Raw genomic sequence first — 27,151 nt, forward strand, 5'->3', positions numbered from 1 at the left:
CGAAGCTGCAGGTCAGCTGATCCAAACACACAAATAATACTGACCCTGTATCATGGAGTAACGAAGAGGATTTGAGCCACATGTGATCTTTTTTTATTATTATTTAATTTGATTATTAAATAAAATTAAATGTTCTTTAATCTCAGAATTCTGAGAAAAAAAGTCAGAATTATGACTTTTTCTCATGGCCCACTGGGGGCAAGCTAGCCGCCTCCCACGGCTAAGCTAAGCTAGCTAGCTAGCTAAGAAGTCATAAAAATAAAATAATTTTTACAGTAAAGTAAAGTCCTCATATTTCCATGGTGAATATGGAAGTGACCACTGTTGTATTTAGGCACTGATTAAAAATAGTGAAAAATATAACAGTAATACCCATAGGTATAATGGTGTTATCAATAATAACAGCAGAAATGATAGCAGCACCAATAAATAATAATGATAATGATAATGATAATAATAATAATAACTACATTGAACTACTTTAAGTGTGCATTAAATACATTTATGTTTGATTAACTTTTAACCGAACTAAGACTGGCAACACAAGGGCCCATTGATCCAGCCCTGATTATACATTTACTGTAAATATCCTGCTGAATTAACTCACTACTCGTGCTATAAAAGATGTTCCCCTGCTTCTCATCTCAGTCTTGTCTTTCATTTTAGCTGTGACCTCAATTAATAGTTCTGCCAATTCATAAGTAAATTATACAACTAAACAGATACATACTAGTGCCTGTATCTGTTAATTATTAAAGCTTGTTATGTACAGGCCTAATCAGTCATTTTAACCACATAAATTACAACTATAACTACATATATTTACGTAATTAGTTTGAGTTTGAGATTAAACACATAATTCAGTGAAGTCATTAGATTTTCTTTACGTATTTGTTAGATTGCCTTTTCTGTTCAGCCTGTCTTTCGTACTTTATTGTTCTCGGCGTTCTGACAGATTCTCAGCGTCACTAGAAGCTGGTAGAAATTTCTGCGGACACGCTTCCGGCTTACGTCATTACGCTGGAGGCGAGCGCTAAGCTCTGTGATTGGACGAAACACTCGGGGAGCGAAAGCTCGAGAAACATCCAGAACGGAGTGAGGAGAGTATAAAGACCGACAGCGGTGGAGGAAACCGGCAGGAGCACAGAGAGAAGACTACAAGAAGAAGAAGAAGCAGCGGAGAGAGGGACACAACACATCAGGAACCTCTTCAAACTATTTTCTCAACTTTCAACGAGAGTAAGAACACGGATACCGTTTTTATTTTCTGGATTAGTTCTCTCGCACCCCAAACTCTATTTTTAGACTGCTTTCTTCGTCGCTTTTATCTATCTGCTGTCTTCTACAGTTTGTATTTAGCATTTTAGATTTAAACGTAGGCTGTGTGTTAAAACATTTGTTGCATTGACCCTAACACGTCATTCAAATTTTGTGGCGAATTAAAATAATAACCGTCTTAATATTGGATTAAAATGCACGCACCAAACTCTTATCAGACGCTGTGGTCGCCGGGTTTATGTGCAAAACAGTCTAAAAAATGTAAAGTGTTTTGTATAAAATCATTCATTTCCTCTCGAAATTTCGGCATTGAGGTGATTACCCATCTGTTTGGCAATGAGACAGGCCATCTATAACAATTTTGAAATTTCATTATATTTTTTAAATTATGATTTTTTTCAGTGATACAGACATATTTCTATTCACTTATCCTGACTATAAAAATAACAGACCAAGGCAATAATAAGAAGATAATTTTGAGTCTTTATCCAATCATAGCTCTATGAGGTCATGCTCTTAATATTGATATGATTCCAGATTCCAGTGCTGGGACAGAGTTCCTTTATGTTTTTTGTTTTATTTTTTAGAAAATATATGTCCATACAGAAGACATAGTATTTGTTAAGTATTTACATTTACCATTTTCCTTTCTAATTTCTGTCTCTGCATCTTTAGGACACCAATTCAAACCAACCAAGATGTCTGCAGCTAAAGGTGTAGCGATCGGCATCGACCTGGGCACCACCTACTCCTGTGTGGGGGTTTTCCAGCACGGAAAAGTAGAAATCATCGCCAACGACCAGGGCAACAGGACCACCCCCAGCTATGTGGCCTTCACTGACACAGAGAGACTGATTGGTGACGCAGCCAAGAACCAGGTGGCTCTGAACCCCAGCAACACCGTGTTTGATGCCAAGAGACTGATTGGAAGAAAGTTTGATGATGCAGTGGTGCAGGCTGACATGAAGCACTGGCCCTTCAAGGTGGTTTCAGATGGAGGGAAGCCCAAAGTTCAGGTGGCGTACAAAGGGGAGGACAAAGCTTTCAACCCTGAGGAGATTTCCTCCATGGTCCTGGTGAAGATGAAGGAGATCGCTGAAGCCTACCTCGGCCACAAGGTGTCCAACGCAGTCGTCACAGTCCCAGCGTACTTCAACGACTCCCAGCGACAGGCGACTAAAGACGCGGGCGTCATCGCAGGACTGAACGTCCTGAGGATCATCAACGAGCCGACGGCGGCCGCCATCGCGTACGGTCTGGACAAAGGCAAGTCAGGAGAACGTAACGTCCTGATCTTTGACCTGGGCGGAGGCACCTTCGACGTGTCCATCCTGACAATCGAAGACGGGATCTTTGAGGTCAAATCCACGGCCGGGGACACTCACCTGGGCGGAGAGGACTTTGACAACCGCATGGTCAACCACTTTGTGGAGGAGTTCAAGAGGAAACACAAGAAGGACATCAGCCAGAACAAGAGAGCCCTGAGGAGGCTGCGCACAGCTTGTGAGAGGGCCAAGAGGACGCTGTCCTCCAGCTCCCAGGCCAGCATCGAGATCGATTCTCTGTTTGAGGGCATCGACTTCTACACCTCCATCACCAGGGCTCGCTTCGAGGAGCTGTGCTCCGACCTGTTCAGGGGAACATTAGATCCGGTGGAGAAAGCCCTGAGGGACGCCAAAATGGACAAGGCGCAGATCCACGACATCGTCCTGGTGGGAGGCTCCACCCGAATCCCTAAAGTCCAGAAACTCCTGCAGGATTTCTTCAACGGTAGAGAGCTGAACAAGAGCATCAACCCAGATGAGGCGGTGGCTTACGGCGCCGCCGTCCAGGCCGCCATTCTCTCAGGTGATACATCTGGCAACGTTCAGGACCTGCTGCTGCTGGACGTGGCCCCTCTGTCCCTGGGTATCGAGACAGCGGGAGGAGTCATGACGTCCCTGATTAAACGCAACACCACCATCCCCACTAAACAAACCCAGGTCTTCACCACCTACTCTGACAACCAGCCCGGGGTCCTCATCCAGGTGTACGAAGGGGAAAGAGCCATGACCAAGGACAACAACCTGCTGGGCAAGTTTGAGCTGACAGGAATCCCACCTGCTCCACGAGGGGTCCCACAGATCGAGGTCACGTTCGACGTAGACGCCAACGGCATTTTGAACGTATCTGCGGTGGACAAAAGCACCGGCAAAGAGAACAAGATCACCATCACCAACGACAAGGGCCGACTGAGCAAAGAAGAGATCGAGAGGATGGTGCAGGACGCCGACAAGTACAAAGCTGAGGACGACCTTCAGAGGGACAAAATCTCTGCCAAGAACTCCCTGGAGTCCTACGCCTTCAACATGAAGAGCAGCGTGCAGGACGAGAACCTGAAGGGCAAAATGAGTGAGGAGGAGCAGAAGAAGGTGGTTGAGAAGTGTGATGAGACCATCGCCTGGCTGGAGAACAACCAGCTGGCTGATAAAGACGAGTATCAACACAAGCAGAAAGAGCTGGAGAAAGTGTGCAACCCCATCATCAGCAAGTTGTATCAGGGAGGAATGCCTGAAGGTAACTGTGGAGAGCAGGCACAAGCCGGCTCCCAGGGGCCCACTATTGAGGAGGTGGACTAAAGTGTCCCTTAATATGGACTCTGTGATCACTGTAACAATAACGTTATACCTCATGTTTGTGGGTTTTTGTTCCAGACATTTATATGTTTAAACTTAACAATCAAGAAATTATAAGAACTGACCATATTTTTACAAAGTTGCATTGCTGGACTTTGCAATGAAGATAAAATGTGAATACATCTTAATGTTTGTTTTGGTTTCAATAAAATTACTTGAATCACCAGAGATTATTAAAATGATCTTATTCTTCATGAAACTTTGCAGCCACTTTTAAGATTTAGAGAAACCATGGTACGAGAATTATCGAAAGGTTACACCTTTTTATATCGATCTCTGTCTCTCATCATCATATCCCAAAATGACACAAGATGTTTTTAAAAATGACTGTATAATTAAAACATACTTCATACTTTTACCCATTACAAAATAAGACAACTCAATCACAGAAGTAATTATGAATGCAAGCAGTACGATACGCAGAAATACCACTAGATGGTGGAATTTCACTTTTTCACTGCTCTGAGAATCTGTTATAAATGTTATGAGGGAATATAGATTTTTCATTACCTTTTTATTTGAAGTTTTACAAACACACCAACTGTGCTGTTACCAAGGGGCACATGAAAATACAGGAAGTACTCAGATCTTTTACTTTTATAACCAATACACATTTTAAAAATGCTCAATGAAGAGCAACATAGTATTAAATGTTATATAATATGCTCCTTTGTGGTGATATATGATATATATTATAAGCCCTTGTTTATTGTCTATACGTGCTTCGTCTGCAGAGTCTCTACTTCGAATTGTTCCCTGAAGGACACGTAAAATATTACTTGAGTAAAAATATATAAGTTTGTAAGTAAATATAAATATAATCAGGAAAATAAACTTAAATTCAATGTAAAGTGCCATGAGATAATGTATATTGTGATTGAAAAAAAATCCAAATTTTACAGAAAATATCTCTTAAAATTTTACAGTAATTTTTCTGTTTTGTAAAATTGTGAACAAAAGTCTGTAAAATGACAGAAATGATCTGTGGATTAACATCCAAACTTCTCCTTTAAGCATTATGCCAATAATAATGAATTACATTTGTTTCCCATTTTTGTAAAGACGAGGAGGGGTGGATCTGACCTGTGTCCTCGAGGACACCAGGTAAACTCACCTGCATCAGCAGCCTGACAGCAACAGGCTCCTGGCTGAGCCGTGTGAAGATGCTGCTAACACAGTTAGCTTTCACAACTGTTACATTAGTCTTACAGGCTAATATCATACATGTGAGGAGTAACTTGTTATTGTAGCTGAAGTTAGCCGCCCGGCGGCTAGCTCGTGCCCCCAGTTGCAGACTTAGACCCCGGTTCACATTAGGCTCAAAATGATTTTGAGCTTATAAAGTAATGTTTACAAATAATATATTCAAACATGTTAGGTCTGTTGTGTGAGTATAATAAATCGTGATACATATGAATATGCAAAAATAAATACAGTATGAATATTATGAAATAATTTTTTTTTAATCATCTTAGCTAAATTGAACACTGCAGCCAGCACGTCTGTTCAAAACACGCAACCTTTACTTTGAAGACGAACTGTCTCTGTTTCCGGCTCTCGACTTGCTTGTTCAATTTTCATTGTAACAGTTGGATAAAGGAACAAACTGACGCTTTGAGGTGCTGAACTGAATTGTACGTCTTCATTAAATGGGACATACATTTACACTCAGCATAAGTAGGACAATGAAATTCGGCAATACCCCCTAAACTGGCATTTTATACAACGTGAACAACTGCAGAAGAATTATACTTCATGCACGGACCTTTAGGGGCCCCGGGTTGGTAATCCAGTCTTGAATTTATTTGAGCAGCAACCTGATAGTGAAGAAGTACGTTTGTAATACACAATTTGATACTTGGATTTTCATTCCTGCTTCATTTTCATAGTTCACACACAAAGTCCATGAAGTGCAGCTCATCAACATTATGAAATGTGGCTAAAAGATATGGAGTGTTATAAGAAAAAAAAAAAAGAAAAGATCATTAAATCAAGCCTTCGAGCCTTTGTACTAGATTATTAATATTATCTAGGTCGATTTATTTATACCCTTTTATTTGTGAAGTGGAAACCTCACAGGAAACAGAACAACCATTTTCCGGTCAACACTCGAGTCCCGCCCCACCAGTCTGTGCCATCTTGTATTTAGCAAGAACAAAAACGGTGTGAGAAACAAGTCTAGCCTCAGGATGGGGCGCAGATTTTAAGGCAGATTTTAAGAGTATATTTTAAAAAGCTTTGGTGTTACAGGACAATATGCTTGGAAGTGGGGCACCGCGGAGAAACAACAGCCACACCCCGCAGAACAGCTAATGTTAACGTTAGCTCCAAGCTATCAAAGCTAAGCTAGCCAATTAGCTAAGGCTAGTAACCCAGTAACGTTAGAGAGACAACTGGCGAGCTTAAAGTTTCTATTTCCGCCGGTGTAATTTGGAAACCGTTAATTAATTTCATTGTGGCTCTGGAATCAGGAGGGACATCGATGGGAATGGGCCGAATGTCGTGTTGACTATCTGCCGAGAAGAAACCCGGGCTATGAGGATAGCGGCTCGCTAGCTCGGCTGCTAACAGTTGTTTTTCGGTCCAGAGCGGAACCACAATAAGCCGCGGTAAGTAAAGCTACATTAGCTTAGCTGCCCGGCTAGCTGCGGAGCTAGCTAACCCCGTTAGCTGCTCCAGAGGTTTTCAAACTTGGGTCCGGGGACGCCCAGTGGTCTTTGATTTATTTCCAGAGGCCTTCAGTTACACGAGAATCATCTTAGATTTACACACAGCTAACCGTTATCCTGTAGCTCTTCCGTGATGGGTGTTTTTAATCTGCATTTATTCATTTGTTTAGCTGATTTCCAACGTTTATTCTCCACATACCGAGCAAACCGTTAAGATGCACAATTGAGAGAGAATTCAGCAACACGAAGCTGTTTTAGGACAGACATTATCAAACGGTGTGCTGTGGTTTTACTGCGTTTCTTTCTGTGGGTCTGTTGATTACATCTGCCCAAAGCCGGTAATGTTAACATCAGGGCTGCAACTAACTGATTATTTTCATTAAACATTCCGTCTACCTTTTGTTTTTCAGATTAATTTGTTTGGTCTGTGAAACTAAAAAAAAAAAAAAATGTCTGAGCTGAAGGTGGCGTCTTTTTTTAAAGTCCCAAAACCCCAAGTATTCATTTAAAGATACATGACAGAGGAAAGCAGCAAGTTTTCCCCTTTTGAGAGGCTAAAATCAGCAGTATATGACATTTATTTCACAATTTATGTTTAAAATATTTCCTCTAAATTGGTGTGATTTTCTTTTAATCAACCAATCAGTCGAGTAATTGTTTCAGCTCTAGTTAACATCAGCTGCTGTTGTCATGTAGGATTACCCTTGTACCCACTTCAACATTTATCAGCATATGCCAATGTTATTAAAATAAACAGTATAATTTCTATATGATGCAAGGAGTTGCTTTCAGGAGGACTGAATCCTGGATTTTAATGTCTCGCTTTAACCACAACAAACAACATTTCAGCCTGTGAACATCTGGTTCGTTGAGCTGCTGAGAGACATGATGTTTAATGTTTGTTACCAGCTGAAAAACAGTGATGTCTGTTGATGAGGTATTTAACAGGGTGGAGTGGAGGCCATTTATGGTGTTGCAGTGTCCAAACAAAACTAACTAGATCTGGGGTTTCCGTCTTGGGGCAGAGGTTGATGTAATGCTTATATAAACTTAAATCAAAGCCACACATCATGAGTGTCCCTATTTCCTGTGAAATAACTTTGGAGAGATTCAGTTTGATATAAAGGCGACGTGTGCTTCAGGAGATTTAGCATCGAAATATGGGAAAGCATTCAGCTTTCACTTTGTCTGCTCCTGTAGCTATGATTAGTTTGTCATTTGCAATATTACAGTTTCAGTTTTCATGTGTTGAATGCCATTAGTGATGCAGCTTGAAGATGTTTCAGTGTTTATTCTATAGTGTAGACTTTATTTAAAGCTCTGGACCCTCACTGCCTGTGTTCAGCCATTTGTATTTTAAAATAGTAAGAAAAAAGAAATCACCTCGAGGTAGTTTTTTTTGAGGTGTTGGTTATTGGTGCTAATCAATACATTTATACCCACTGTGTGTTACACATTCACAACAATGAGCTTCTTTTATGCAAAACATTTTCCTAGTCCGGGCTGAGTTCAGCCATGTGATCTTGGTCATCCGGCACCACTGACACACCAAATTTCACATCACTCGTTATGTTTAAAAAGGACTGTCTGGGGCTTTGTTTCCCTTTTTCCCTCCCCTGTTTTTTTAGTGCTGCTTATGCAGTCTTTAAATTTAACTTGATTGAACTAGTGTGTTTGTTTTTTCCACGTATGAAGTTGAGGAAACTTGCTTCCCCAGTGTCGTGTGCTTAAACTTTTGAGAACAACCCTGTTCCTCGGAAAAAGACAAAAATAGATACCGCAAGACGTCATCTCATTGAAAAAAAATGGTGAATGATTTTGTGGGTTTTGCATTTCAGTGTGAAGCTGAGGGATCAGAAAACAGTAGACGACAACAACAGTGACAGTTAATGTCCCAATTCACAAACTCAGAAAGTTTCTGTTTAGCCATGAACAACACAACATTGGGTCATTTATATGGACTCTTAAGATGCTCAGTGTAAACCCCATTTGAAGGTTGCAATTGTTTTCATGTTGTAATACCTTTTTTTATTGTGAAAATTCATAGTGTGATTGAAAACGCAAAAGGGAAAAATGACACGACAAAGATCTGAAGCGAGAACATCACAGTCACACAGGGTGCTCTTCAGGCAACTAGGATGCCCCATTTCTCTTTCTAATTCTGAAAAAACTTGCTGCACATTTTTGTCTTTCACATCGGTTGTTTTTCTTCTGACTGTATACAGTAGTTGCAGGCGTCTGCTTCCTGCCTCATACTGAACACCATCAGGCCACTGAGTGCCACATTTTATATATATATATATCTATATATATATCTATATATAGATATATATATCTCACACACACGCACACATAAAATTGAAAATTGGTTTGCTGTGTTTTGAAGGAATGCTGGGTTGGGGGGTGGGAGAGTGGGGATCTTGTGTCCTCGTCTAACACAGATTTACTAGCACGTTTACACAGCAGTGCTTTAAAAGGAACAAGCCTCGCAGTGCTGCATTAAACAGGGACCCTGGGGCCGAGTTTTCATGCATTCACCAGATCACAGAGGCCTGGTTATGTTGCCGGCTCTCCTCAGGGCTCCAGCTGACACTCAAGGATGAGCGTCTACATCAACCCCATTATAAAAAGATGTTGCATTTGTCAATAAGCTCGGCTCCGTGTGCTGGCTGAGATTACATTGAATGGGCTGATTTAGTCAGATGATTTGATTTGACGCTCAGCTTGGCTCATCTTTAGATTGTCATGGATTTATTCATACCGATCTTTGATTTGAGTCGGCCCGTCATGGTGAGAACCGGAGCGCTGTCATTGCCTTTCTGCTGCTCTCTGATCTCCAGATGCTTGAGACAACACAAGTGTCATGCATGTAATTAAATGTATATAAAGACTCTTTGTTGTTCTTTATTATTTTTCTTCTTGCCCTGGTTGATTTAAGAGCTGCAGTGTTTAATTGAATAATTGATTGTGAAATAATTAACCTGAATTTATTTTGATAACAAATGAATAATTTCAGTAATTTTTAAAATACATACAATACACCAAATATTTGCACCCCAGTTTGATTGATTGGTTGAAATTGATTATTTTATGAATCCTGTTATTTTTCAAACAAATTTAGGACATTTTTAGACACTGCGCTGGACTCACTATTATATAACTTCTTCCAGACAAAATTGATCAATTTATCAGAAAAAGTAATCAGCAGATTAATCAATAATGATAAGGATATCTGCGTTTTGGGGCTGTTTAGAAAACAAGGCATTTTATAATACCACCTTGGGCTTTTATTTTTCCCTTTTTAATGGAAGAAATAATTATGTGATTAAATGTACAGTTTAATTCAGGTAGTTTAGAGCTGAAACAATTATGTGTTTAACCAAATGAATGGGCAACGATTTTGATAATCACTTTTTAAATCAAATCTGAGGAACAGTTCACTGATTCTAGCTTCTTAAATGTTCTCTGTGTTAAACTGAATCTTTGTGTTTGACACAGTTGGATAAAACAAACATTCACTTAATATGAAAACTTGTGTCCTGGGAAATTGTAATGGGTTTCTTTTTGTTGTACATTAGAGATGCAGTAATTAGTTGTTGAATCAGTTTTGCACCGTGAGACATTTGACTGTTAATTTTGACAAAAAGAGAAGAAAAGAACCTGCAGATAAATCGATCTTGTACTATATTTTAAATTAAACACCCAACTTTTGTATCTATTATAGTTTTATCTAAATATCCAGTAAGTGGTGCTCACCTGGTAGAGCGGCTCAGTCCTTACTGAAGTGGCCTGGGATCAAATCTAACTCAGGCCCTTCACTGCATCTCTTTCCTGTCTCTCTCTCTCACTGTCCCTGTCATAATTAAACCAAAAATAACTATAAAATATGTACATCAAGTACAAATATATGAGGTTGTGGAGTGACAGGTCTGACATTATATTTTGCATCTTTAATTCAGAGAGAGAGACACTGTCACCAGTTGGACTCTCAGTTAATGAGTTGGTGAAACTCTGTTCTTCTTCTTGAAGCTGTTTTCATCACTTTCACATCATTTATGCTTTTGATGTCACAAGTTCTGAACAGTTAATAATTGAAAACCATTCATATTGAAGTGCACTTTGTGAGCACCAGCAGCCATTTTGTTTTCCGCTCGCTCTCAGCTGTTCGTGTCACACTCTTCTTCTCTGCGTCGTTTTCTCTCTGTGTTTGTGAGTGGATCTCTCCAGGTAAACATCCCGGCCTTCCCTGTAACTGTCGGCTGTCTTCGTGTCATGACTTGTCAGCTGGTAACTGTCCCAGATAGATCAACTGTGGGAGATAACGGTTGTTTTTTCAATCACCACAGAGGTGCACAGATGACTCCAAACTGTTTTGGCCAAAAGCAGCCAGTCATGACATTCCTCAAATACTACAGGATCTTTGAGACCTGCACCACAGATTTGTGGAGTATCACGGAAACTGATAAGATGTGAGGGGGTTTCGGAAGTGGGTCATTTTACAAGAGTACAAGAACGCAGTTTCCAGCATGTTTAACACATTAATTAGATGGTTTTCTGCCCGACTGAAGTGGAAAACAGACGCGTCACATCCCTCTAAAACAATATGGGAACACGGTCCAAGATCCAAATTTAATTCAAAGGGTTCCCTCCACCAACATTAAGGCGGCAGGACTGGAGTCTGCTGCGACTCCCATAGTGATTGGCAGCGGGTTCAATACATCAGTTAGAATAACTAATATTTCTGTTCCTCTTAAGTGTTTGTTTAAAGCTGAAATGTCTAAAACAGGCTGGTATTTTCAGGTATGATGTGATGTCTGAAGCTCCTTGTTTGGATCCTGATCACTGCTCACGGCCGTCTCCCAGGACTAACCTCTTCTCTCCTCTGCTTCACAGGCCCTGGCCATGCCCTCGAGTGCACGGGCGGGCAATCTGAAAGACCCGGAGGTGGCAGATCTCTTCTGCAAAGATGATCCCGAGAAGCTGTTCGCTGACCTCCGTGAGATCGGCCACGGCAGCTTCGGAGCGGTGTATTTTGTGAGTGTGACGTTAAATCCATCTGTTTTATGGCAGTAAATGTTTGTGTAGTCCAGGGTGTCTTTACTGTGAGCATGACGTCCTGACTTCCAGGTAATCTGAACCAGCTATAGTCTGATGATCAGACTGTATCAGCCCTTTTACTCCAGTTATTCCATTCAGCCGGTCGTCGTCTTCATGTCTTTGTCCAGTCGAGGCTGGCGTCACTTTCAGTCGACAGGAAACTGTGGTAGCAGTTATTTTAACGTTTTCAATCTTTCCGACAAGCAGTTTGGACGGAGTTATTCAACCATCCGACAAGAGGTTGTGATGGAGCTTTAACCAGTTTTGTGTGTAAAGTGGAGAGTATTTATTTGTTTTACATCAGCTGATTCAGCTGCCGCCACAAATAGAATCTAAACTCTGAGTAGTTTTAATGTCTTTTACACTAAAGAAGAAATGTAGAATTGTTGAGTTGCTGTTTTGTCTGCTTTGTATTTCTTGTGGCCACTTTTCTGTTGCTATGTTTCATAGATGTAGCAGGTAAAAACATTCTTAACCTCAACCTACAAAGATGTAATTTGTGAACAGTTTCTCCAGCTGGTGGAAACAGCGATTCAGAGATCTGGGACCAGAGCAAACCACGTAGTCTAAGCTGGTAGAAGCCCAAACATATAAATGGTCAGAATATTTGATAGTTTCCTGTAAGTTTAACACAATAAGATACTTACCGTGCTGTTCCTGCTTTTTGGTGCTGAGTTTATGTTCAAATTCACAAACAATACTTCAGTGACAACAGACGGATCAATACACAACACACAACCCATCTAACACAGACAAAAGCTCTACTTAATGAGAAAGGAAAACTCTTCCCAATTCAATCCAACAAGTCACAAAAAAAGATAAATAAAAATAAATACGTCGGATGAAAGAGCTCCTGTATCCAAACTTAAATATAAAACTCTTAAAAAGAAGAAAGTCCTAATGTTCTATACAATTCATTGTGTGAACAAATAAAGAAAGAAACCGTATCTGAATTTTTCCCCAACTAATCAAGAAACCAGTGGGAACACAACGTGTCTGTACGAGGCTGTGCATCTCATTCTACCTGGAAAATCTTCCTCAGGCTGCGGTAGACTAACACCTCCACACTGTTCTCACTGCCTCACTCAGTGTCTGACTTTCAGAGGATCCTTAAAAGGCCATTAGAGATGTGCTACAGAAATAGATGATGTGCATCAATTTGCATCAATTTAACTGCTTTATACTGTATTTCCTCCAGACTGTGTGAACTCTGCAGGTCGGAGGGGACAAGTGTCCTTGAATGACCACCGACAGAATCGGTCATGGATTAAAAAACATTATTTAATGTTTAAAATTGTTGTTTTTAAGAAGGTCGTATAATATAATTCTATTTTTAGGAATTCTTCTCAGTAGAAACGGCCACGATGCATCATTCAGCTGTTTACAGTCTGGGGTAGGACTCCATGTTGTCAGTGTCATCACAGAGCAACATGACTTCGTCTGGTGTCTGATAGCAGCATCCTCACTTGGGATTTAGGATTAAGCCCTTTGGAGGATTAAGCGTTTGGAATAGCTCTGAGAAAATATAAGCATTTTATCCCAAAAATAAATCATGTAGTTTGGTTCACAAACGGATCATCGTGTCCGTCTTTGTTCTGGGCTCAACTGCACACGTCGGATCGGTCTTTTGGCACCACCAAATGGTCTTAAAATTCACGTGCAGCCTCTACTCTCGAAAGGATGGTGAAAAATCAGCTGCAGAATCAGGCTGACGAGAAACCAGATTTCAGATTAGTGTCACTAATAGATGACGGTGGCTTCACACAAACCAGAAAAGCAGCATTGAAAGAATTAAAGGCACATGGTTAGGTCGTTCTGTTCAAGTCTCAACATGTCGTTCAAACAGAATTTAAAAGAAAATTCCTCAGTAAATGTAATCGCTCCTTGTGTGATGTTGCCTTGTTGTGTGTTTTGTGCAATAACAGATGAATAATGGGCCACAAAGATTATAGTCCTATTAATGGACTCGAACCTGAGTCACTGCGGTAATGAGTAAGCTGTGATGATATGCGCTCTGCCAGGTGAGCTATCAGAGCGCTGTACTGCTGACTTCACCTGAAGAAGCTGAGCATAGGTGTGTTTTCTCACAGCACACCCAGCTCGTTAACGTCTCTAATCCACTTGTAGCTATAACAGGTTTGGTTTTACTTGATGTTACATCACTTTCGACACTTCGAGGACATTGTTCATTAATGAAATGATGCGTACAAGTATATGGGGCAAATTTTAAAGCATTTTATTTTAAATTACGAGACAATCTCGTATTATACGGGACATTCCTTTACAACAAAGGCTAAGTGCTGCTAAAAGCTAACCAGTTTGAATACTTGTAGCTAGTTGTTGACTGTTCTTGTGGATGTCTTTAGCTAATTGTAGGTTATTATCAGTTGTGTTGTCTGTTTTCTGTTGGTTTTGCTCTTGAATGTTTTAATTCCATCACACATGTAAAAGCCCAACGACGGCCGGAGTCAAGAATTAGCAATAGCTATAAAAATCCTTGTGCAACACATTAGCTTCATACCTCGTTTTGAAACTATGTTAAATAGCATTGTCCCTATAAGATAAAAATGAGGAGGCCACCCTCATCAGCAGGGTTTGCTCTGCGGCTTGTTTTCCTTTCTTTCTGCGACATGATCTTCTTTTCGACAATCGACTGTTCTGGTCTGCTTGTAGAGTCCATGTTTGTGCATAATGCAGCTTGTTCAAGTCTGGTTCGAGTTAACGTTGACTAGCCGCGGCTAAATCTCCTTAATGGAGCGGCTTGAGCCTGAAGTGGACGTCGACGTTAATTTCGAACCGGGCTTTTTCAAGAAAGCGCAGATTCTGGTTGGCTGAAAGGTTAGAGAAGCTTGACTGTCCTGGTTTGGTTCATAAATCTGGGCGGAGAAAGTGAAAGAAACGGCTCCACTGAGGTGCCACTCCGGTGCAGCAGCAGATCAGATTGTGATTGTTCCTGCTGTGATCAGGGCGTTTCCGCAGAAGATCTTAGATTCCAGGAAAGTTTTCCGCAGAAAAAAAAAAAAGTTGTTATCTGATTACCTGCGAAGCATATTTTCTCTGAGTGACTTGGTTTCTTGAGTTCACATGTGTAAATGTGTTTGTGTTTCATCCTCCAGGCCCGAGATGTGCGAAACAATGAGGTGGTGGCCATCAAGAAAATGTCGTACAGCGGCAAGCAGACAAACGAGGTGAAGAACTTACATTTCCTTGTAGATTTTAAAGTCTCTCCCCATGCGTCTTCTCAGATTATCCATTTCTCTGATAGTTGAATGATCATCATCAAAATCACTAATAAACTCCTTCAGTTCATTTTTAAATGTCCTGGATGATTTATATAGTGTTAAAGTGAATCCATCGTCTTTATCCTGATATTATAAATATGAACCCTGAAGTTTGTATTTTATGTGAATAACATTAAATAAACATTTCTCCAATAACAACAAGCAGGATGAGGTCTGACTGAGTGTTGTGTGTGTTCATGTGCAGAAATGGCAGGACATCATTAAAGAGGTGAAGTTCCTGCAGAAACTTCGCCACCCGAACACTATCGAGTACCGGGGCTGTTACCTGAAAGAACACACGGCATGGGTGAGTTTTATAATGTCTCATTGGCTTCTGGAAATGTCTTTTCCACATTGGAAATACAAATTAAAGCTCGTGTTTGTGAGTCCAGGGTGATATCTCCAAATAACTGTCCAATCAACAGCCTCTAAATCCCAAAGATTTACAACATTTTTTAATTTTTATTTACAAAGAAAAGGAGCAAATCTTGAACGTGTAATTACTTAATAAGCAACTTTAATGATTAACTGATAACAAGACTGTTGACTAACTGTTTAACCAACACATTATCTCAGGCTTGAAGCAAAGACAGAGGCCGTTGTTGCCTTTTCTTATTGTGTTTGTTACGGATGATTCCCGTGAGATCTGTGATGAAAGTGAGAAATGTGTGTTGATATAAATGCTACCTGTGGTTCTGTGACCACCATGTTGGATCGTCTCTCCCTCAGCTGGTGATGGAGTACTGCCTCGGCTCGGCCTCAGACCTCCTCGAAGGTCAGTGGAGGAAAATAATGATCACGATTATTTAACACGATTACTCATTGACTGGAAACACCACGCGTTTATTGAACTTTGTCTGATTTCCAGCCTGTTGTCTCTTCTTCTACTCTTTTTGTCTTCACAGTTCACAAAAAGCCGCTCCAGGAAGTTGAAATAGCTGCTATTACCCACGGTGCACTGCAGGGATTAGCATATCTTCACTCTCACAATATGATTCACAGGTAAAATCTCTCTCTCTCTCTCTCTCTCGCTCTCTCTCTCTCTCTCTCTCTCTCTCTGCCGTGCAGGCAGAGGTCAAGCTAAGCTAACAGGCTAGGCTATGAAAACGTAGCTAAGCTAGCTTTCACTTCCAGCAGCACAAGAGACGATGTTTTCTGTCTTTAATCTTTACTAATTAATCATTTCATTCACGGAGCAGCTCTGAGGTTACCGCCATCTTTTAAGGTGGAATGTTTTCTTCAGTGTTACTCAATGCCTGATTGATGTTTGGAAATCAATCAATACACCTTAAATATCAATATGGAAACTTTGAATGATTCATTTGTCTTTATCAGCTCTCTGCACGACAGACTCTTTAGTGATGATCGGATCTTCAAGCTCTTAAAATAAAGTGTTTCTACATTTCAACCGGATGAATCGGATATTTTATTTAATCACTGAGTAAAAAAGTGGCGGAGAATGACGCTGGCAGCGCTACACCTACAGCTGTTAAAGTGGTCCAATAATTCATCCATCTGTGTTTCCAAAAACACGTCTTTGTATCCTGAAAGTCTGAGAACGACTCGATCCAGAGCTCAAACGATGATGTCGTCCCACAGTTTATTGCCACAGACTTACACTTGTAGTTTAAACTACTACAAACAAACTGAAGTAATTACCAGCCTCTGCAACACACTGATGTCAGTGTCATTTCCCCATCTCTTTTGCAGGGACGTGAAAGCGGGAAACATCCTGCTGACGGAGCCTGGTCAGGTCAAACTGGGGGACTTTGGTTCGGCCTCCATCGTGGCTCCGGCCAACTCCTTCGTGGGGACTCCCTACTGGTGAGTGCTCAACTAAAACTCCTTTACCTTGGTTAAAGACGTTTGGGTCATCATTCCTCCTCTTCCTAAATTTAATCTAACACTCAAGGAAGCTGCTCTGGTAACATGAATGCTCTGTCTTGTGTCAGGATGGCTCCGGAGGTGATCTTAGCCATGGATGAAGGCCAGTATGACGGCAAGGTGGATGTCTGGTCGCTGGGCATCACCTGCATAGAGCTGGGTATGAGCTGTAGTTTCTTTCTTACATATGTGTGTGAATCCAGACTGGAACAAACCCTGACTCTGTGCTCTGTCTCCCCACAGCTGAGAGGAAGCCCCCGCTCTTCAATATGAATGCTATGAGTGCCTTATATCACATCGCTCAGAATGAAAGCCCCATCCTCCAGTCCAACCACTGGTGAGAGCGTCTTTTTCTCTCTTCAGCTCCTCGTTTGAAGAGACAGAGCTTCTGACTCACCTTGAGATAAACTGTTTTCTCATTATTTACCTTTTACTCAGTGGAGTATTTTTACACTGTGGTTTTGCTATTTAAGATCAGAGGCCGGTTTCACAAAGAGAAACTTTGACCGTGTCTGAGATGAAACAAATAGTCAGACTTCAGATAGACGGAGTCTGAATTCATCTGTTGCACAAAGCAGTTCAGTAAGACTGTGGTACAATGACTTCTGGGTAAATAAAAGATAATGGCCAGCCCCAGCTTTAGGAAGAATTCAACAGCTACAAGGACGTTTTAGTTGAAGAGTGAAACAATAAAAATAGAAATCTGATTTGGAAAGAAAGAAAAAATCCCTGCGGTCTCTAAAACTTCTTTCCCTTCTCTTTGCTGAAGTTATGAGCCATGTTTTCCTGTTCTTTGCCGTTCGGAGGGGTCAGTGCAGGTGTCATTGATTGTTACCATGGTAACTTTGGTCTTAAGCCTGAGTTAGCCTGGGGGTAAGGTGTCTATTGTTTTTTTTTTTGTCTTAAAATGAGTCAGTCTTTATTTCTGTGAAGGGTCTGACTAACAGACTGATCTACAGACCAGAGATATCTCTTTGAAACCGGCCCCTGGTTTCTTCTTCCTCCACTGCTCGTGACGGAGGAAACAATATTTAATATGTTGATAACCTTGAAGTCAGCTCTGTCTCGGACACTGGGCTTAAAGGACTAAATATAAAAGCATATTGGAGACCATGGCTCCTCTCTTGGTTCTCCGTGAGTCATTTTATTCACTAATATGATAATCCCATGTTTTTTCTTCAGGACTGATTCCTTCCGCAACTTTGTTGACTCTTGCCTTCAGAAGATTCCCCAGGACCGTCCTACCTCGGACGTGCTACTGAATGTGAGAACACACAGTTTGGAACTAAACCGTTTCATCACGATGTGCATGTCACATTAATGTTAACGCCTCGTCTTCATCCGTTTCCCTCCTCAGCATCGGTTCCTGTGCCGCGAGCGCCCGCTGACGGTGATCATGGACCTGATTGCACGAACCAAGGATGCAGTGCGAGAGCTGGACAATCTGCAGTACCGCAAGATGAAGAAGATCCTCTTCCAGGAGACCCAGCAGAACGGACCCGTGTCCGAGGGAGGGGAGGATGAGGAGGTGAGGAACGGGAGAGAGATGAAGTCTGTGACTTTGATTTCCAAACAAACTACAAGCAAAACAACGTGTTTGCAGTTCTTGGTTTTTAAAGATGCCAGGTGGATAAACCAGTGTTACAGAACACACTCGTGTATTTGACCCAATCAGCAACTTTCAACACTTGAAACTCTGATCTAGATTCAGTTCTGGAGATTGTAGTTTTACTCCCTGAGAGTTCCTCATGTCTTTATTACCTGTTACATTATTCACATATTCTGTCAAAACCCTCAAACTGATCTCCAAAACAAATCAGATGAATAAGATCATTCAACAAGTGATCAAATATCAAAACCCAAAACTCACATTTTGTACCAAAAACATCTGAAACTCACATCAGGGTCAAAAATCTAATGGAGTCGAATGATATCTGATGTAAACGAACTTGACAGTGTAACCTATTTGATTTTAAATGAACTAATTTGGTGTTGAAGGGGGGGGGGGTGTCTCTGTGTTTTATATAGCTGTATTTGGAGCAGATGTACTGAGTTGTGTTGCTTAAAGTTTGTGTTATACATCCATGGTCACATGTTGGAGATCCCAGATCTAGAGTCCGGATGCTCCTGTAGAAATGCAGACAGAGGAACCGAGTTCCTCAAAGGGTTCCTGTTCTCTGGGGAGAGAGGAAGGAGAAGAGACAGATTCTGAGACCAGAGAGAAAGGAAATGGTAGAAAGTGAAGATGCACAAGGAGGAGAAGACACTAAGGAAATGAGTGAAGCATGATGGGAAAATGACTCAAAAAGTTGTGACTTAAAATCCTAAAAAACACTGAGACAGTGTTCGACTCAGTCTGTGCTGTGGTAATTTATAAGAAAATAAAATAAAACCCACCACACAAAACAACTACATCACACATGCAGGTAATAATGAGCCTAAAGAAAAATATCCTGTGTGTGTGTGTGTGTGTGTGTCTCTCAGGAGGTGGAGCAGTACCTGTTGCGGACAGGTACAGTCAACAGCATGGAGAGCTCCCAGTCAGTTCCCAGTATGTCCATCTCTGCCAGTTCTCAGAGCAGCTCAGTCAACAGCCTGGCGGACGCCTCCGACGACAGCAGCAGCGAGATGGCCATGATGCAGGAGGGCGAGCACACCGTCACCTCCAACAGCTCCATCATCCACCGGCCCACGGTAAACACACACCCAGACATGTTTTCTATGAGTGTGTGTGAAAGAGCTTCAGTCAGTTGGTCCATGTGGTGTCCAGGATTAAAAGAGTCTGACCTTTCTCCCCTCTTCCTCCTCCTCCTCATCATCCTCCTCCTCCTCAGGGTCAGGATAACATCTATGACGACCCGTACCAGCCTGAGATGGACCAACCCCAGGTTCCCTCTGCTGGACGCCGTCGAGCCTACTATCGTAACCGTGACCACTTCGCCACCATCCGAACTGCCTCTTTGGTAAGTTCACTCGCAGGGCGCCGCCATCCTCCTCCTCCTCCTCCTCTCCTCCTCCTCCTCCTCCTCCTCCACTCAAAGCTTCAGACACAAAGAATTTTTTTGTTTTTGTTTTTTAAATCAACAAATCAATCTTTGTTTTCAATGCAGAGGACAAACAAAAAACTTTATAGCTTTTCTTTCCTAAATACCCGTCACACAGCGCTGTCACTGTCGCAGCCAGACTCGTCTTCCCACTTCACCTTCGGAGCACAGCAGATGTAATTCTAGAAGTCTCTGCGGTGTCGTATGATCGTATTTTATTTTAGTTGACCCAGGAGAAACTTTCTCACACACACACACACACACACACACACACACACACACACACACACACACACACTCTGAAGTCTTGAGAGAGTGAGGCAGTTCTACAGTTCAAGGTTCAGTGTTATGGTATTCCCAACTTCTTTGGGTTATAATGACACCTAAGTATAATATTTACAGAACAGAAACCGGCTGGAGACTCTGAGACGTCTCTGCATTTCTTACAGACTTAAAGACTCTAACGCCTCTTTTTCCCACTGGTCAAAAAACCTGCTCACCTGTCACCTGTCCCACACACTGCTGCTACACCTGAGTGAAGCTGCAGACCTGAGATAAGTTTTAAAAACACAATCACTGATCGAAGCGTCTCAGGAGCAACAACCTGTAGATGAGACGTGACAGATCTGTTATACCCGTTAGCATGGCGGCTAGCAGCTGTGTGTGTGTGTTTGTGTGTGTGTGTGTGTGTGTGTGTGTGTTGTGTGTGTGTGTGTGTGTGTGTGTAAGAATGTTGGAGGTAAATTACTCGACCCTTCAGCTCCTGTTGAGTTGTGGCAGCAGCCGTCTTAAAACTTGAGAGAGATCGATATGGACGAGCCGACAGGGAGTCTCTTTTCCTCTGTGCTCCTCACCTCCTATAAATATTAGGGGAGCAGCCCTCGACCTGAGGTTCACACTGCTGACGTTTCACCTGCACAGATTCCAAAGCAGATATCACCTGTGGATAACACACTGTATATTACAGCAGGGGTCACGCCAGCTTACACACACCTCTGACCAGCTGACCGTTCTCCTGTTCTCCAGGTGACCCGTCAGATCCAGGAGCACGAGCAGGGCTCGGCGCTGCGGGAGCAGATGTCTGGGTACAAACGAATGAGGCGGCAGCACCAGAAGCAGCTGATGGGGCTGGAGAACAAGCTGAAGGCCGAGATGGACGAGCACCAGCTGAAGCTGGACAAGGAGCTGGAGAACCAGAGGAACAGCTTCTCCACCGAGGCCGACAAGCTGTCCAAGAAGCACCAGGCCATCCTGGAGAAAGAGGTGACGGAGACACAGCTCCACATACACACATCACACCTGTTTACCTCAGTCACTAATTACATTGTTCAGACCAATGTTCTTAAATCTAGTTTGCATGGTTTCTCTTCATAACTTAGCATCCATGTTTTTCTTTTGGCGACTTAAAGGATAAATCTTCTTTTAAATATGAAACTAAATATCTGTAAAAACCACCAGCCTCTTCCTCTAAAACTATATGTTGTCTAATGTGCAGGACGAGAGGACAGTGAAGTGTCAGTGGACTCGTTCCATTCATCCAGTATAACTTGACTTGACTTAAACAATTGATTGGCTTTGGTGCCATTATCAGTGTCGGCATCTGTGGTTCATAAAAATGACCTCTGACCTCTCTGTGTCCTCCTGCAGACGAAAGCGGCTCTGGCAGAGGAGAAGAAGTTCCAGCAGCACATTCTGGGCCAGCAGAAGAAGGAGCTGACCAGTTTACTGGAGTCACAGAAACGTCAGTACCGCCAACGCAAGGATCAGCTGAAAGAGGTAAAACACACACTGCTGCCGCTGTCAACATTCAAAACAACACGGAGGTAGATATTCTCATATTGTTTATATTCATTGAACATTACTCAGCGTTTGTTTGTTTCTCGGCACTAACCAGGAGCTGAGCGAGAACCAGTCGACTCCGAAGCGGGAGAAGCAGGAGTGGCTGATCCGTCAGAAGGAGTGTCTGCAGCAGATGCAGGCGGAGGAGGAGGCCAGCCTGCTGCGGAGGCAGAGGCAGTACTACGAGCTGCAGTGTCGCCAGTACAAGAGGAAGATGCTGCTGGCTCGCCACAACCTGGAGCAGGACCTGCTGAGAGAGGTACAGCCGAGCGAGCTCACAGCTGACCTTCACCCTGAATCTCCTCAGTCCGGTCACACACACTGGGTGTTTCTGTTTGTGTACACGAAACTGATTTAGAGAGTGATTTGACCCGTGCAGTAACCTTTACTGTCTCGTCCTCCACCAGGACCTGAACAAGAAGCAGACCCAGAAGGACCTGGAGTGCGCCATGCTGCTGCGACACCACGAGTCCACGCAGGAGCTGGAGTTCAGGCAGCTGGGTTCGGTGCAGCGGACTCGGGCCGACCTGATCCGAACGCAGCACCAGACTGAGCTGACCAACCAGATGGAGTACAACAAGCGCCGCGAGCAAGAGCTTCGACAGAAACACGCCATGGAGGTCCGGCAGCAGCCGAAGAGCCTCAAGGTACGAAGAGACCGATCCAAACAGAACTGAAAGGTTCTGATCAGGTTTAGTTCTCAGATTTCTGACGTTATGATCAAAGATTATTTCTCACACATCTGGAAAACCTTTTTAACTAGTCAACATTTTTAACCTGCAGCAGAATTACAGTCGGATCAACTGATAAAATGTCACAAGTTCCCAACGTTTAGTTCGAGGATAAAATATTTAAAAACATGTTGGTGTTAAACGACAGTGTGTGATCATGTCTGACTCGTTGTTCCAGTCCAAAGAGCTGCAGATCAAGCGTCAGTTCCAGGAGACCTGTAAGATCCAGACGCGTCAGTACAAAGCCCTGAGGAACCACCTGCTGGAGAGCACTCCCAAATCCGACCACAAAGCCGTCCTCAAACGCCTCAAAGAGGAGCAAACACGTAAGCTGGCCATCCTGGCCGAGCAGTACGACCACTCCATCAACGACATGCTGTCCACACAGGCTGTGAGTAAGGCAAGGAAACCTCCGCGCACCTTCCACACCTGAAAACCTGCACCTGCACCTTTTCACAGCGTCAGCGGCGCCTCAGTGCGTCCAATCAGAACGAAGCTGCTTAACACGTTTAGATGTCTGGACGTGAAAATAGAAAAGTGGCGACTGTCCATCACAAGTCCCAACACAAACCTTTACCATTTTATAAAAGGGAGAAAATTTGAGAAGCTGTTTTCATTCTGTTTCTTTGAAAAACATATGAATTGATTAATCAGGTATCAAACTTGATGCTGATTAATTTTCTGTCCATTGACTAATCGATTATTGTTTCAGCTCTAAACTGAAGTTTGAAGTAGATTCACGTGATTGATAATCTCAAAACTCACGTTCTGGGATGAAAACGCTTTAAAAATATAACGAATATATATATAAAATAAAAATATTGGTTAAACTGATTTAGTTGGTTTTCCACTTTTTCACAACACAAACCCAATTTCTTTATCAATAAAGACGTCAATGAGTGTAAATGAAGGTTTGTATAAATGTCCAAGTGTTAACAAGACGGCCAATTAACAAACATACACATAGAAATATGTTAATGTTTCTGTTACTGAAGGGGGGAAGAAAGTAGTGCCATCAGAGTGCTGAGAAGGGAAAGTAGTTCCAGGGATTTCTGCATCAGTCTGATGAGGAACAAGATTTGGGGGCGTGGCCTAACAGACCCGTGCCGTCCTGCTGTTTTAATCACGGCCGTCTCTTCGGCGCTCGCAGCAGATGGCGCTCTACTGATACCGAGGCTCGTCCCTGTTTGTGCCCACAGCTGCGGCTGGACGAGACCCAGGAGGCGGAGTACCAGGTGCTGCGGATGCAGCTGCAGCAGGAGCTGGAGCTGCTGAACGCCTACCAGAGCAAGATCAAGATCCACACCGACACCCAGCACGAACGAGAGGTGAAGGACCTGGAGCAGAGGGTGTCGATCCGCCGAGCGCTGCTGGAGCAGAGGGTGAGAAGTCACAACCTCGTCATTGATTGATTGATTAACTGATTGATTGATTGTGATTATTTTCTCTATAAATTGTAAGTTTAAGAAGGAATTATAATTTCCTGGAGGCCAAATTAATTAGTGAGTCGTTCGAGTCCAAAACTCGAAGATATGATGTTCCTTAAAGTGACAGAAATTAATTAATTTATTTAACCTTTATTTATTTATTCAGGTAAATCCCTTTGAGATAGAGATTTAATTTTCAAGAGACGTGAATGTACATAAATGAACAGAGAGAAACAGCCGACAGTCTCATCAGTTCAAACAACTGCATTCTGTTTTGGGAAAAGTGGCAAATAAAGTGTCTGGGGAACTGACTCCAAATACAGTCTTCCCAAGTTCAGACTCGACCTCATGTACATGGAGTGTTAGCCGATCATGTGACCAAGTTTGGTGCGTTCCAGCTGATCTGATCAAGAGAGACGTAAAGTCATTTCTCAATAAGGGCTTTGTAATATTTTTGTAATTGTGTAAAAAAAGTTGTGAATGAAAGTCTGATGTTGTGAACGTGTCCGTCAGATCGAGGAGGAGATGTTGTCTCTGCAGAACGAGCGTTCAGAGAGAATCCGGACTTTGCTGGAGCGCCAGGCTCACGAGATCGAGGCCTTCGACTCGGAGAGCATGCGGCTCGGCTTCAGCAACATGGCGCTGACCGGCATCCCGGCCGAGGCCTTCAACCAGGGCTACCCGACCCCCAGCCCCTCGTCGGGCTCCAGCGGCTGGCCGTCGCGGCCCGTCCCCCGCTCGGGGAGCCACTGGAGCCACAGCGTGCAGAACTCGGTGGCGACTCCGTCCTGGCGCAGTCAGAACCACGGCGGGGGATTCAACCGCGCCGAGTCCATCACCTCCTCCCACGGCCTCGGCAGGGACAGCGACCTGAGCAAGAGCAGCAGGGGCCCCTCCTCCCACCACCACCACCATCAGCACCACCACCATCAGCACCAACCGCACCAGCAGCATCAGCAGCATCAGCAGCATCAGCAGCACCAGCAGCACCAGCAGCACTACCTCCCCCAGCACTACCAGCACCACCAGAGCACGCCGCAGCTGTACCGCGACAGCCACGAGCGCGACAGCCGGGAGCGCGAGCGGGCCAGGGAGTGGGTGGGAGGAGGGGGCCACTACGCCCATCACTCCCAGGGCCACCACCACCTCTCCTCCCACGCCTCCTCCCAGTCCCTGGCTCTCCTCCCACCACCACCTCCCCCTCCCCCCATCTCCCTCTCCTCCTCCTCTCCCCCCTCCTCTGCCTCCTCCTCCTCCTCGTCACAGGGGGCTATGGTGGCGGCGGCGGCCTGAGCGTCAGGGGCCCCAGTCTGATGGCCCTCAGGAACAGCCCCCAGCCTCTGAGGAGGACGGCCTCAGGGGGGCCGGGCGGCGGCGGCGGGAGCGACGGAGGGCTCAGCCGGAGCACGTCGGTCACGTCTCACATTTCCAACGGCTCTCACCTCTCCTACTCGTGAACCGGCCGAGCTGTCTCCCTGCTCTGATCTGAGGGCCACGCCCACAGACAGACGCAGAGCCACGCCCACTTCACGCAGAGAGCTTCGTTTAGTTTTTTCTGTTCGGAGCAAAAACAAACAAAACAAACACCCCGATTTTTAAAGTGTAAATTTTAAAATCTCCTTTCTTGAAGTGAAAAGAAAGAGAGAACGAGTATTAACAACCCTGAGCGTCACTGTGGGGGAGGGGGAGGGGGAGGAGAGGGGGAGGAGTCACACGACTGAAGAAACAAAACAATCCAAAAAAAAAAAAAGTGGTAAAATTAGAAAGTAAACAACAAAAAACTCACAACACATTGAATCTGTTGCACAGTATCGACTTTGTAGTGAGACGGTTTTAACTGCAGGAGTCGGACCAGTCTGAGGGTCAGGTGGTCAGGTGATCAGGTGGTCAGGTGATCAGGTGTCGGAGCACGTGTCAGGTTGTTGGTTCTCAGTTTGTATCGAACTGAGCGACAGTTGTGGAGCTTCCACTTTGGCTTGAGGTGCTTTTAAAAAACAAAAACAAAAAAAAAACAATCACTGTAACTTTGTAAATAACAGTAAATTGTAAACCCAGTTTTTTGATTTGTAAGTGTTTCATACGTTCAGCAGAGGGGGGGGCGAGCGGAGGGGGGGTGGGGGGCCACAGGAGTCGACCAAGGGAAGATTTTCTTGAAAACATAATTCTTTTATTTGTAGTGATAAGATTCTGTAAATGACAGTAAAAAAAACACACTGCCATCTTTTTGTTGGGTCGACCTGAGACAGGTCTACCACTGCCCTTTAACCTTCTTAAAGGAACAGTCACACATTTAGGAGCCGAGCTTGTCTCAGCAAGAGTCAGAGGAGAAGGTTATTGATCAGTTTGATCAGTCTTTTTTTTAATTTTTTTTTTAGCTTGAAGCAGAAGGAAACAACAGCTTCAAACTGTCACATCTACAGGCTGAAGAAAGAGATAATGAGACTTTATAGCTTCACTAGCAACTAACTAATGCTGCGTCCACACTACTACGATTTCAAATCCCGAACACAGACACTTTTGGAAACGCTGCTGCTGTTATTGATTTTATATTTTAACGTCAATACGTCATGTTTCCTAGAAACTGCTCAGTGGATGTTTGTTTATAGCTGCTCCAACAAATGAAAGACCTGAGGCCGGTTGCACAAAGCACGTTTAAGTACGACACTTAAGGTTAAATTTCTCCTTAGCTGACAGTTACGTAAGGTAGAGACACAGAATAACTTTCCTTCCTTTAAGGGAAAACGTTGAGGCATTTGCAGCAATGAAAGAGTTTTTACAGCAGTAATATTCTCCAGTTTCCATGGAGACAGTTTGTTTGGTAGCATTAGCGCTTGTGATAGCAGTGAACATCTCACAGTCGGCCAGAAGAAAGAAAATGGAGTGATCAGCTTTAGAAGGTCGGATGAGTCATAAACTGATCAGATCTATAGAGCAAAATCAATAGATCAATTCCTCTGGTGGAGGCTCCATCAGGTTCAGACTCGTCATTTATCACCATGAACTCAGACATGTTGATCAATCTGAGGCACCTGAAGCTTTTCCCTTAGTTTGGTCTCTAAGGTCTGAACTGGCTTTAAGGGATCTTTCAGCATCAGACTGAGGAGGAGAAAACTTGTGAGACTTAAGTGAAAATCAGAAGGAAACTTTAAGGTTAAGGGTGTTTTGTGCAACTCTTCTTATTTTAAGGAAATCTTAAGTTGAACTTTAAGGAAAACCTTAAGGTGTT

The 27,151-nt window shown here is 43.2% G+C and overlaps 3 protein-coding genes across 5 annotated transcripts in view; 2 read left to right on the forward strand and 1 right to left on the reverse strand.

The window, feature by feature from the left end:
• amdhd2 (amidohydrolase domain containing 2) overlaps window positions 1-924 on the reverse strand; it is a 9,841-nt gene extending 8,917 nt beyond the window's left edge. For 2 of the 3 annotated variants that reach the window (XM_056400571.1, XM_056400570.1), the window contains exon 1: window positions 1-829. This exon is cut by the window's left edge. The gene's annotated coding sequence lies outside the window, so the exon portion shown is untranslated. Of the gene's footprint in view, window positions 830-887 lie in introns of those variants that run through there. The other variant, XM_056400572.1, reaches the window with a different exon arrangement.
• Window positions 925-1,087: 163 nt separating this feature from the next.
• On the forward strand, window positions 1,088-4,121 carry LOC130184600 (heat shock 70 kDa protein 1). The gene is made up of 2 exons (XM_056400569.1): window positions 1,088-1,239; window positions 1,954-4,121. The coding sequence occupies exon 2, from the start codon at window positions 1,977-1,979 to the stop codon at window positions 3,894-3,896; it is 1,920 nt and encodes a 639-aa protein (XP_056256544.1). The 5' UTR covers window positions 1,088-1,239; window positions 1,954-1,976; the 3' UTR covers window positions 3,897-4,121.
• Window positions 4,122-5,516: 1,395 nt separating this feature from the next.
• Window positions 5,517-26,017, forward strand: taok2a (TAO kinase 2a). The gene is given in 21 exon segments (XM_056400568.1): window positions 5,517-6,562; window positions 11,516-11,656; window positions 14,836-14,907; window positions 15,206-15,307; window positions 15,730-15,775; window positions 15,906-16,002; window positions 16,711-16,824; window positions 16,953-17,044; window positions 17,128-17,221; window positions 18,067-18,148; window positions 18,242-18,412; window positions 19,369-19,578; window positions 19,719-19,847; window positions 20,955-21,191; window positions 21,576-21,704; window positions 21,823-22,026; window positions 22,175-22,414; window positions 22,677-22,889; window positions 23,698-23,880; window positions 24,439-25,192; window positions 25,195-26,017. Coding segments are annotated over 20 exon segments (3,489 nt in total). The 5' UTR covers window positions 5,517-6,562; window positions 11,516-11,524; the 3' UTR covers window positions 25,383-26,017.
• Window positions 26,018-27,151: the final 1,134 nt, after the last annotated feature.

Source organism: Seriola aureovittata, chromosome 17, assembly GCF_021018895.1.
Source record: "Seriola aureovittata isolate HTS-2021-v1 ecotype China chromosome 17, ASM2101889v1, whole genome shotgun sequence".
Classification (NCBI taxonomy): domain Eukaryota; kingdom Metazoa; phylum Chordata; class Actinopteri; order Carangiformes; family Carangidae; genus Seriola; species Seriola aureovittata.

Bases quoted from the DNA above. Each gene is read 5' to 3' on its own strand.
- LOC130184600 (XM_056400569.1), top strand. From the start codon at position 1,977: ATGTCTGCAGCTAAAGGTGTAGCGATCGGCATCGACCTGGGCACCACC.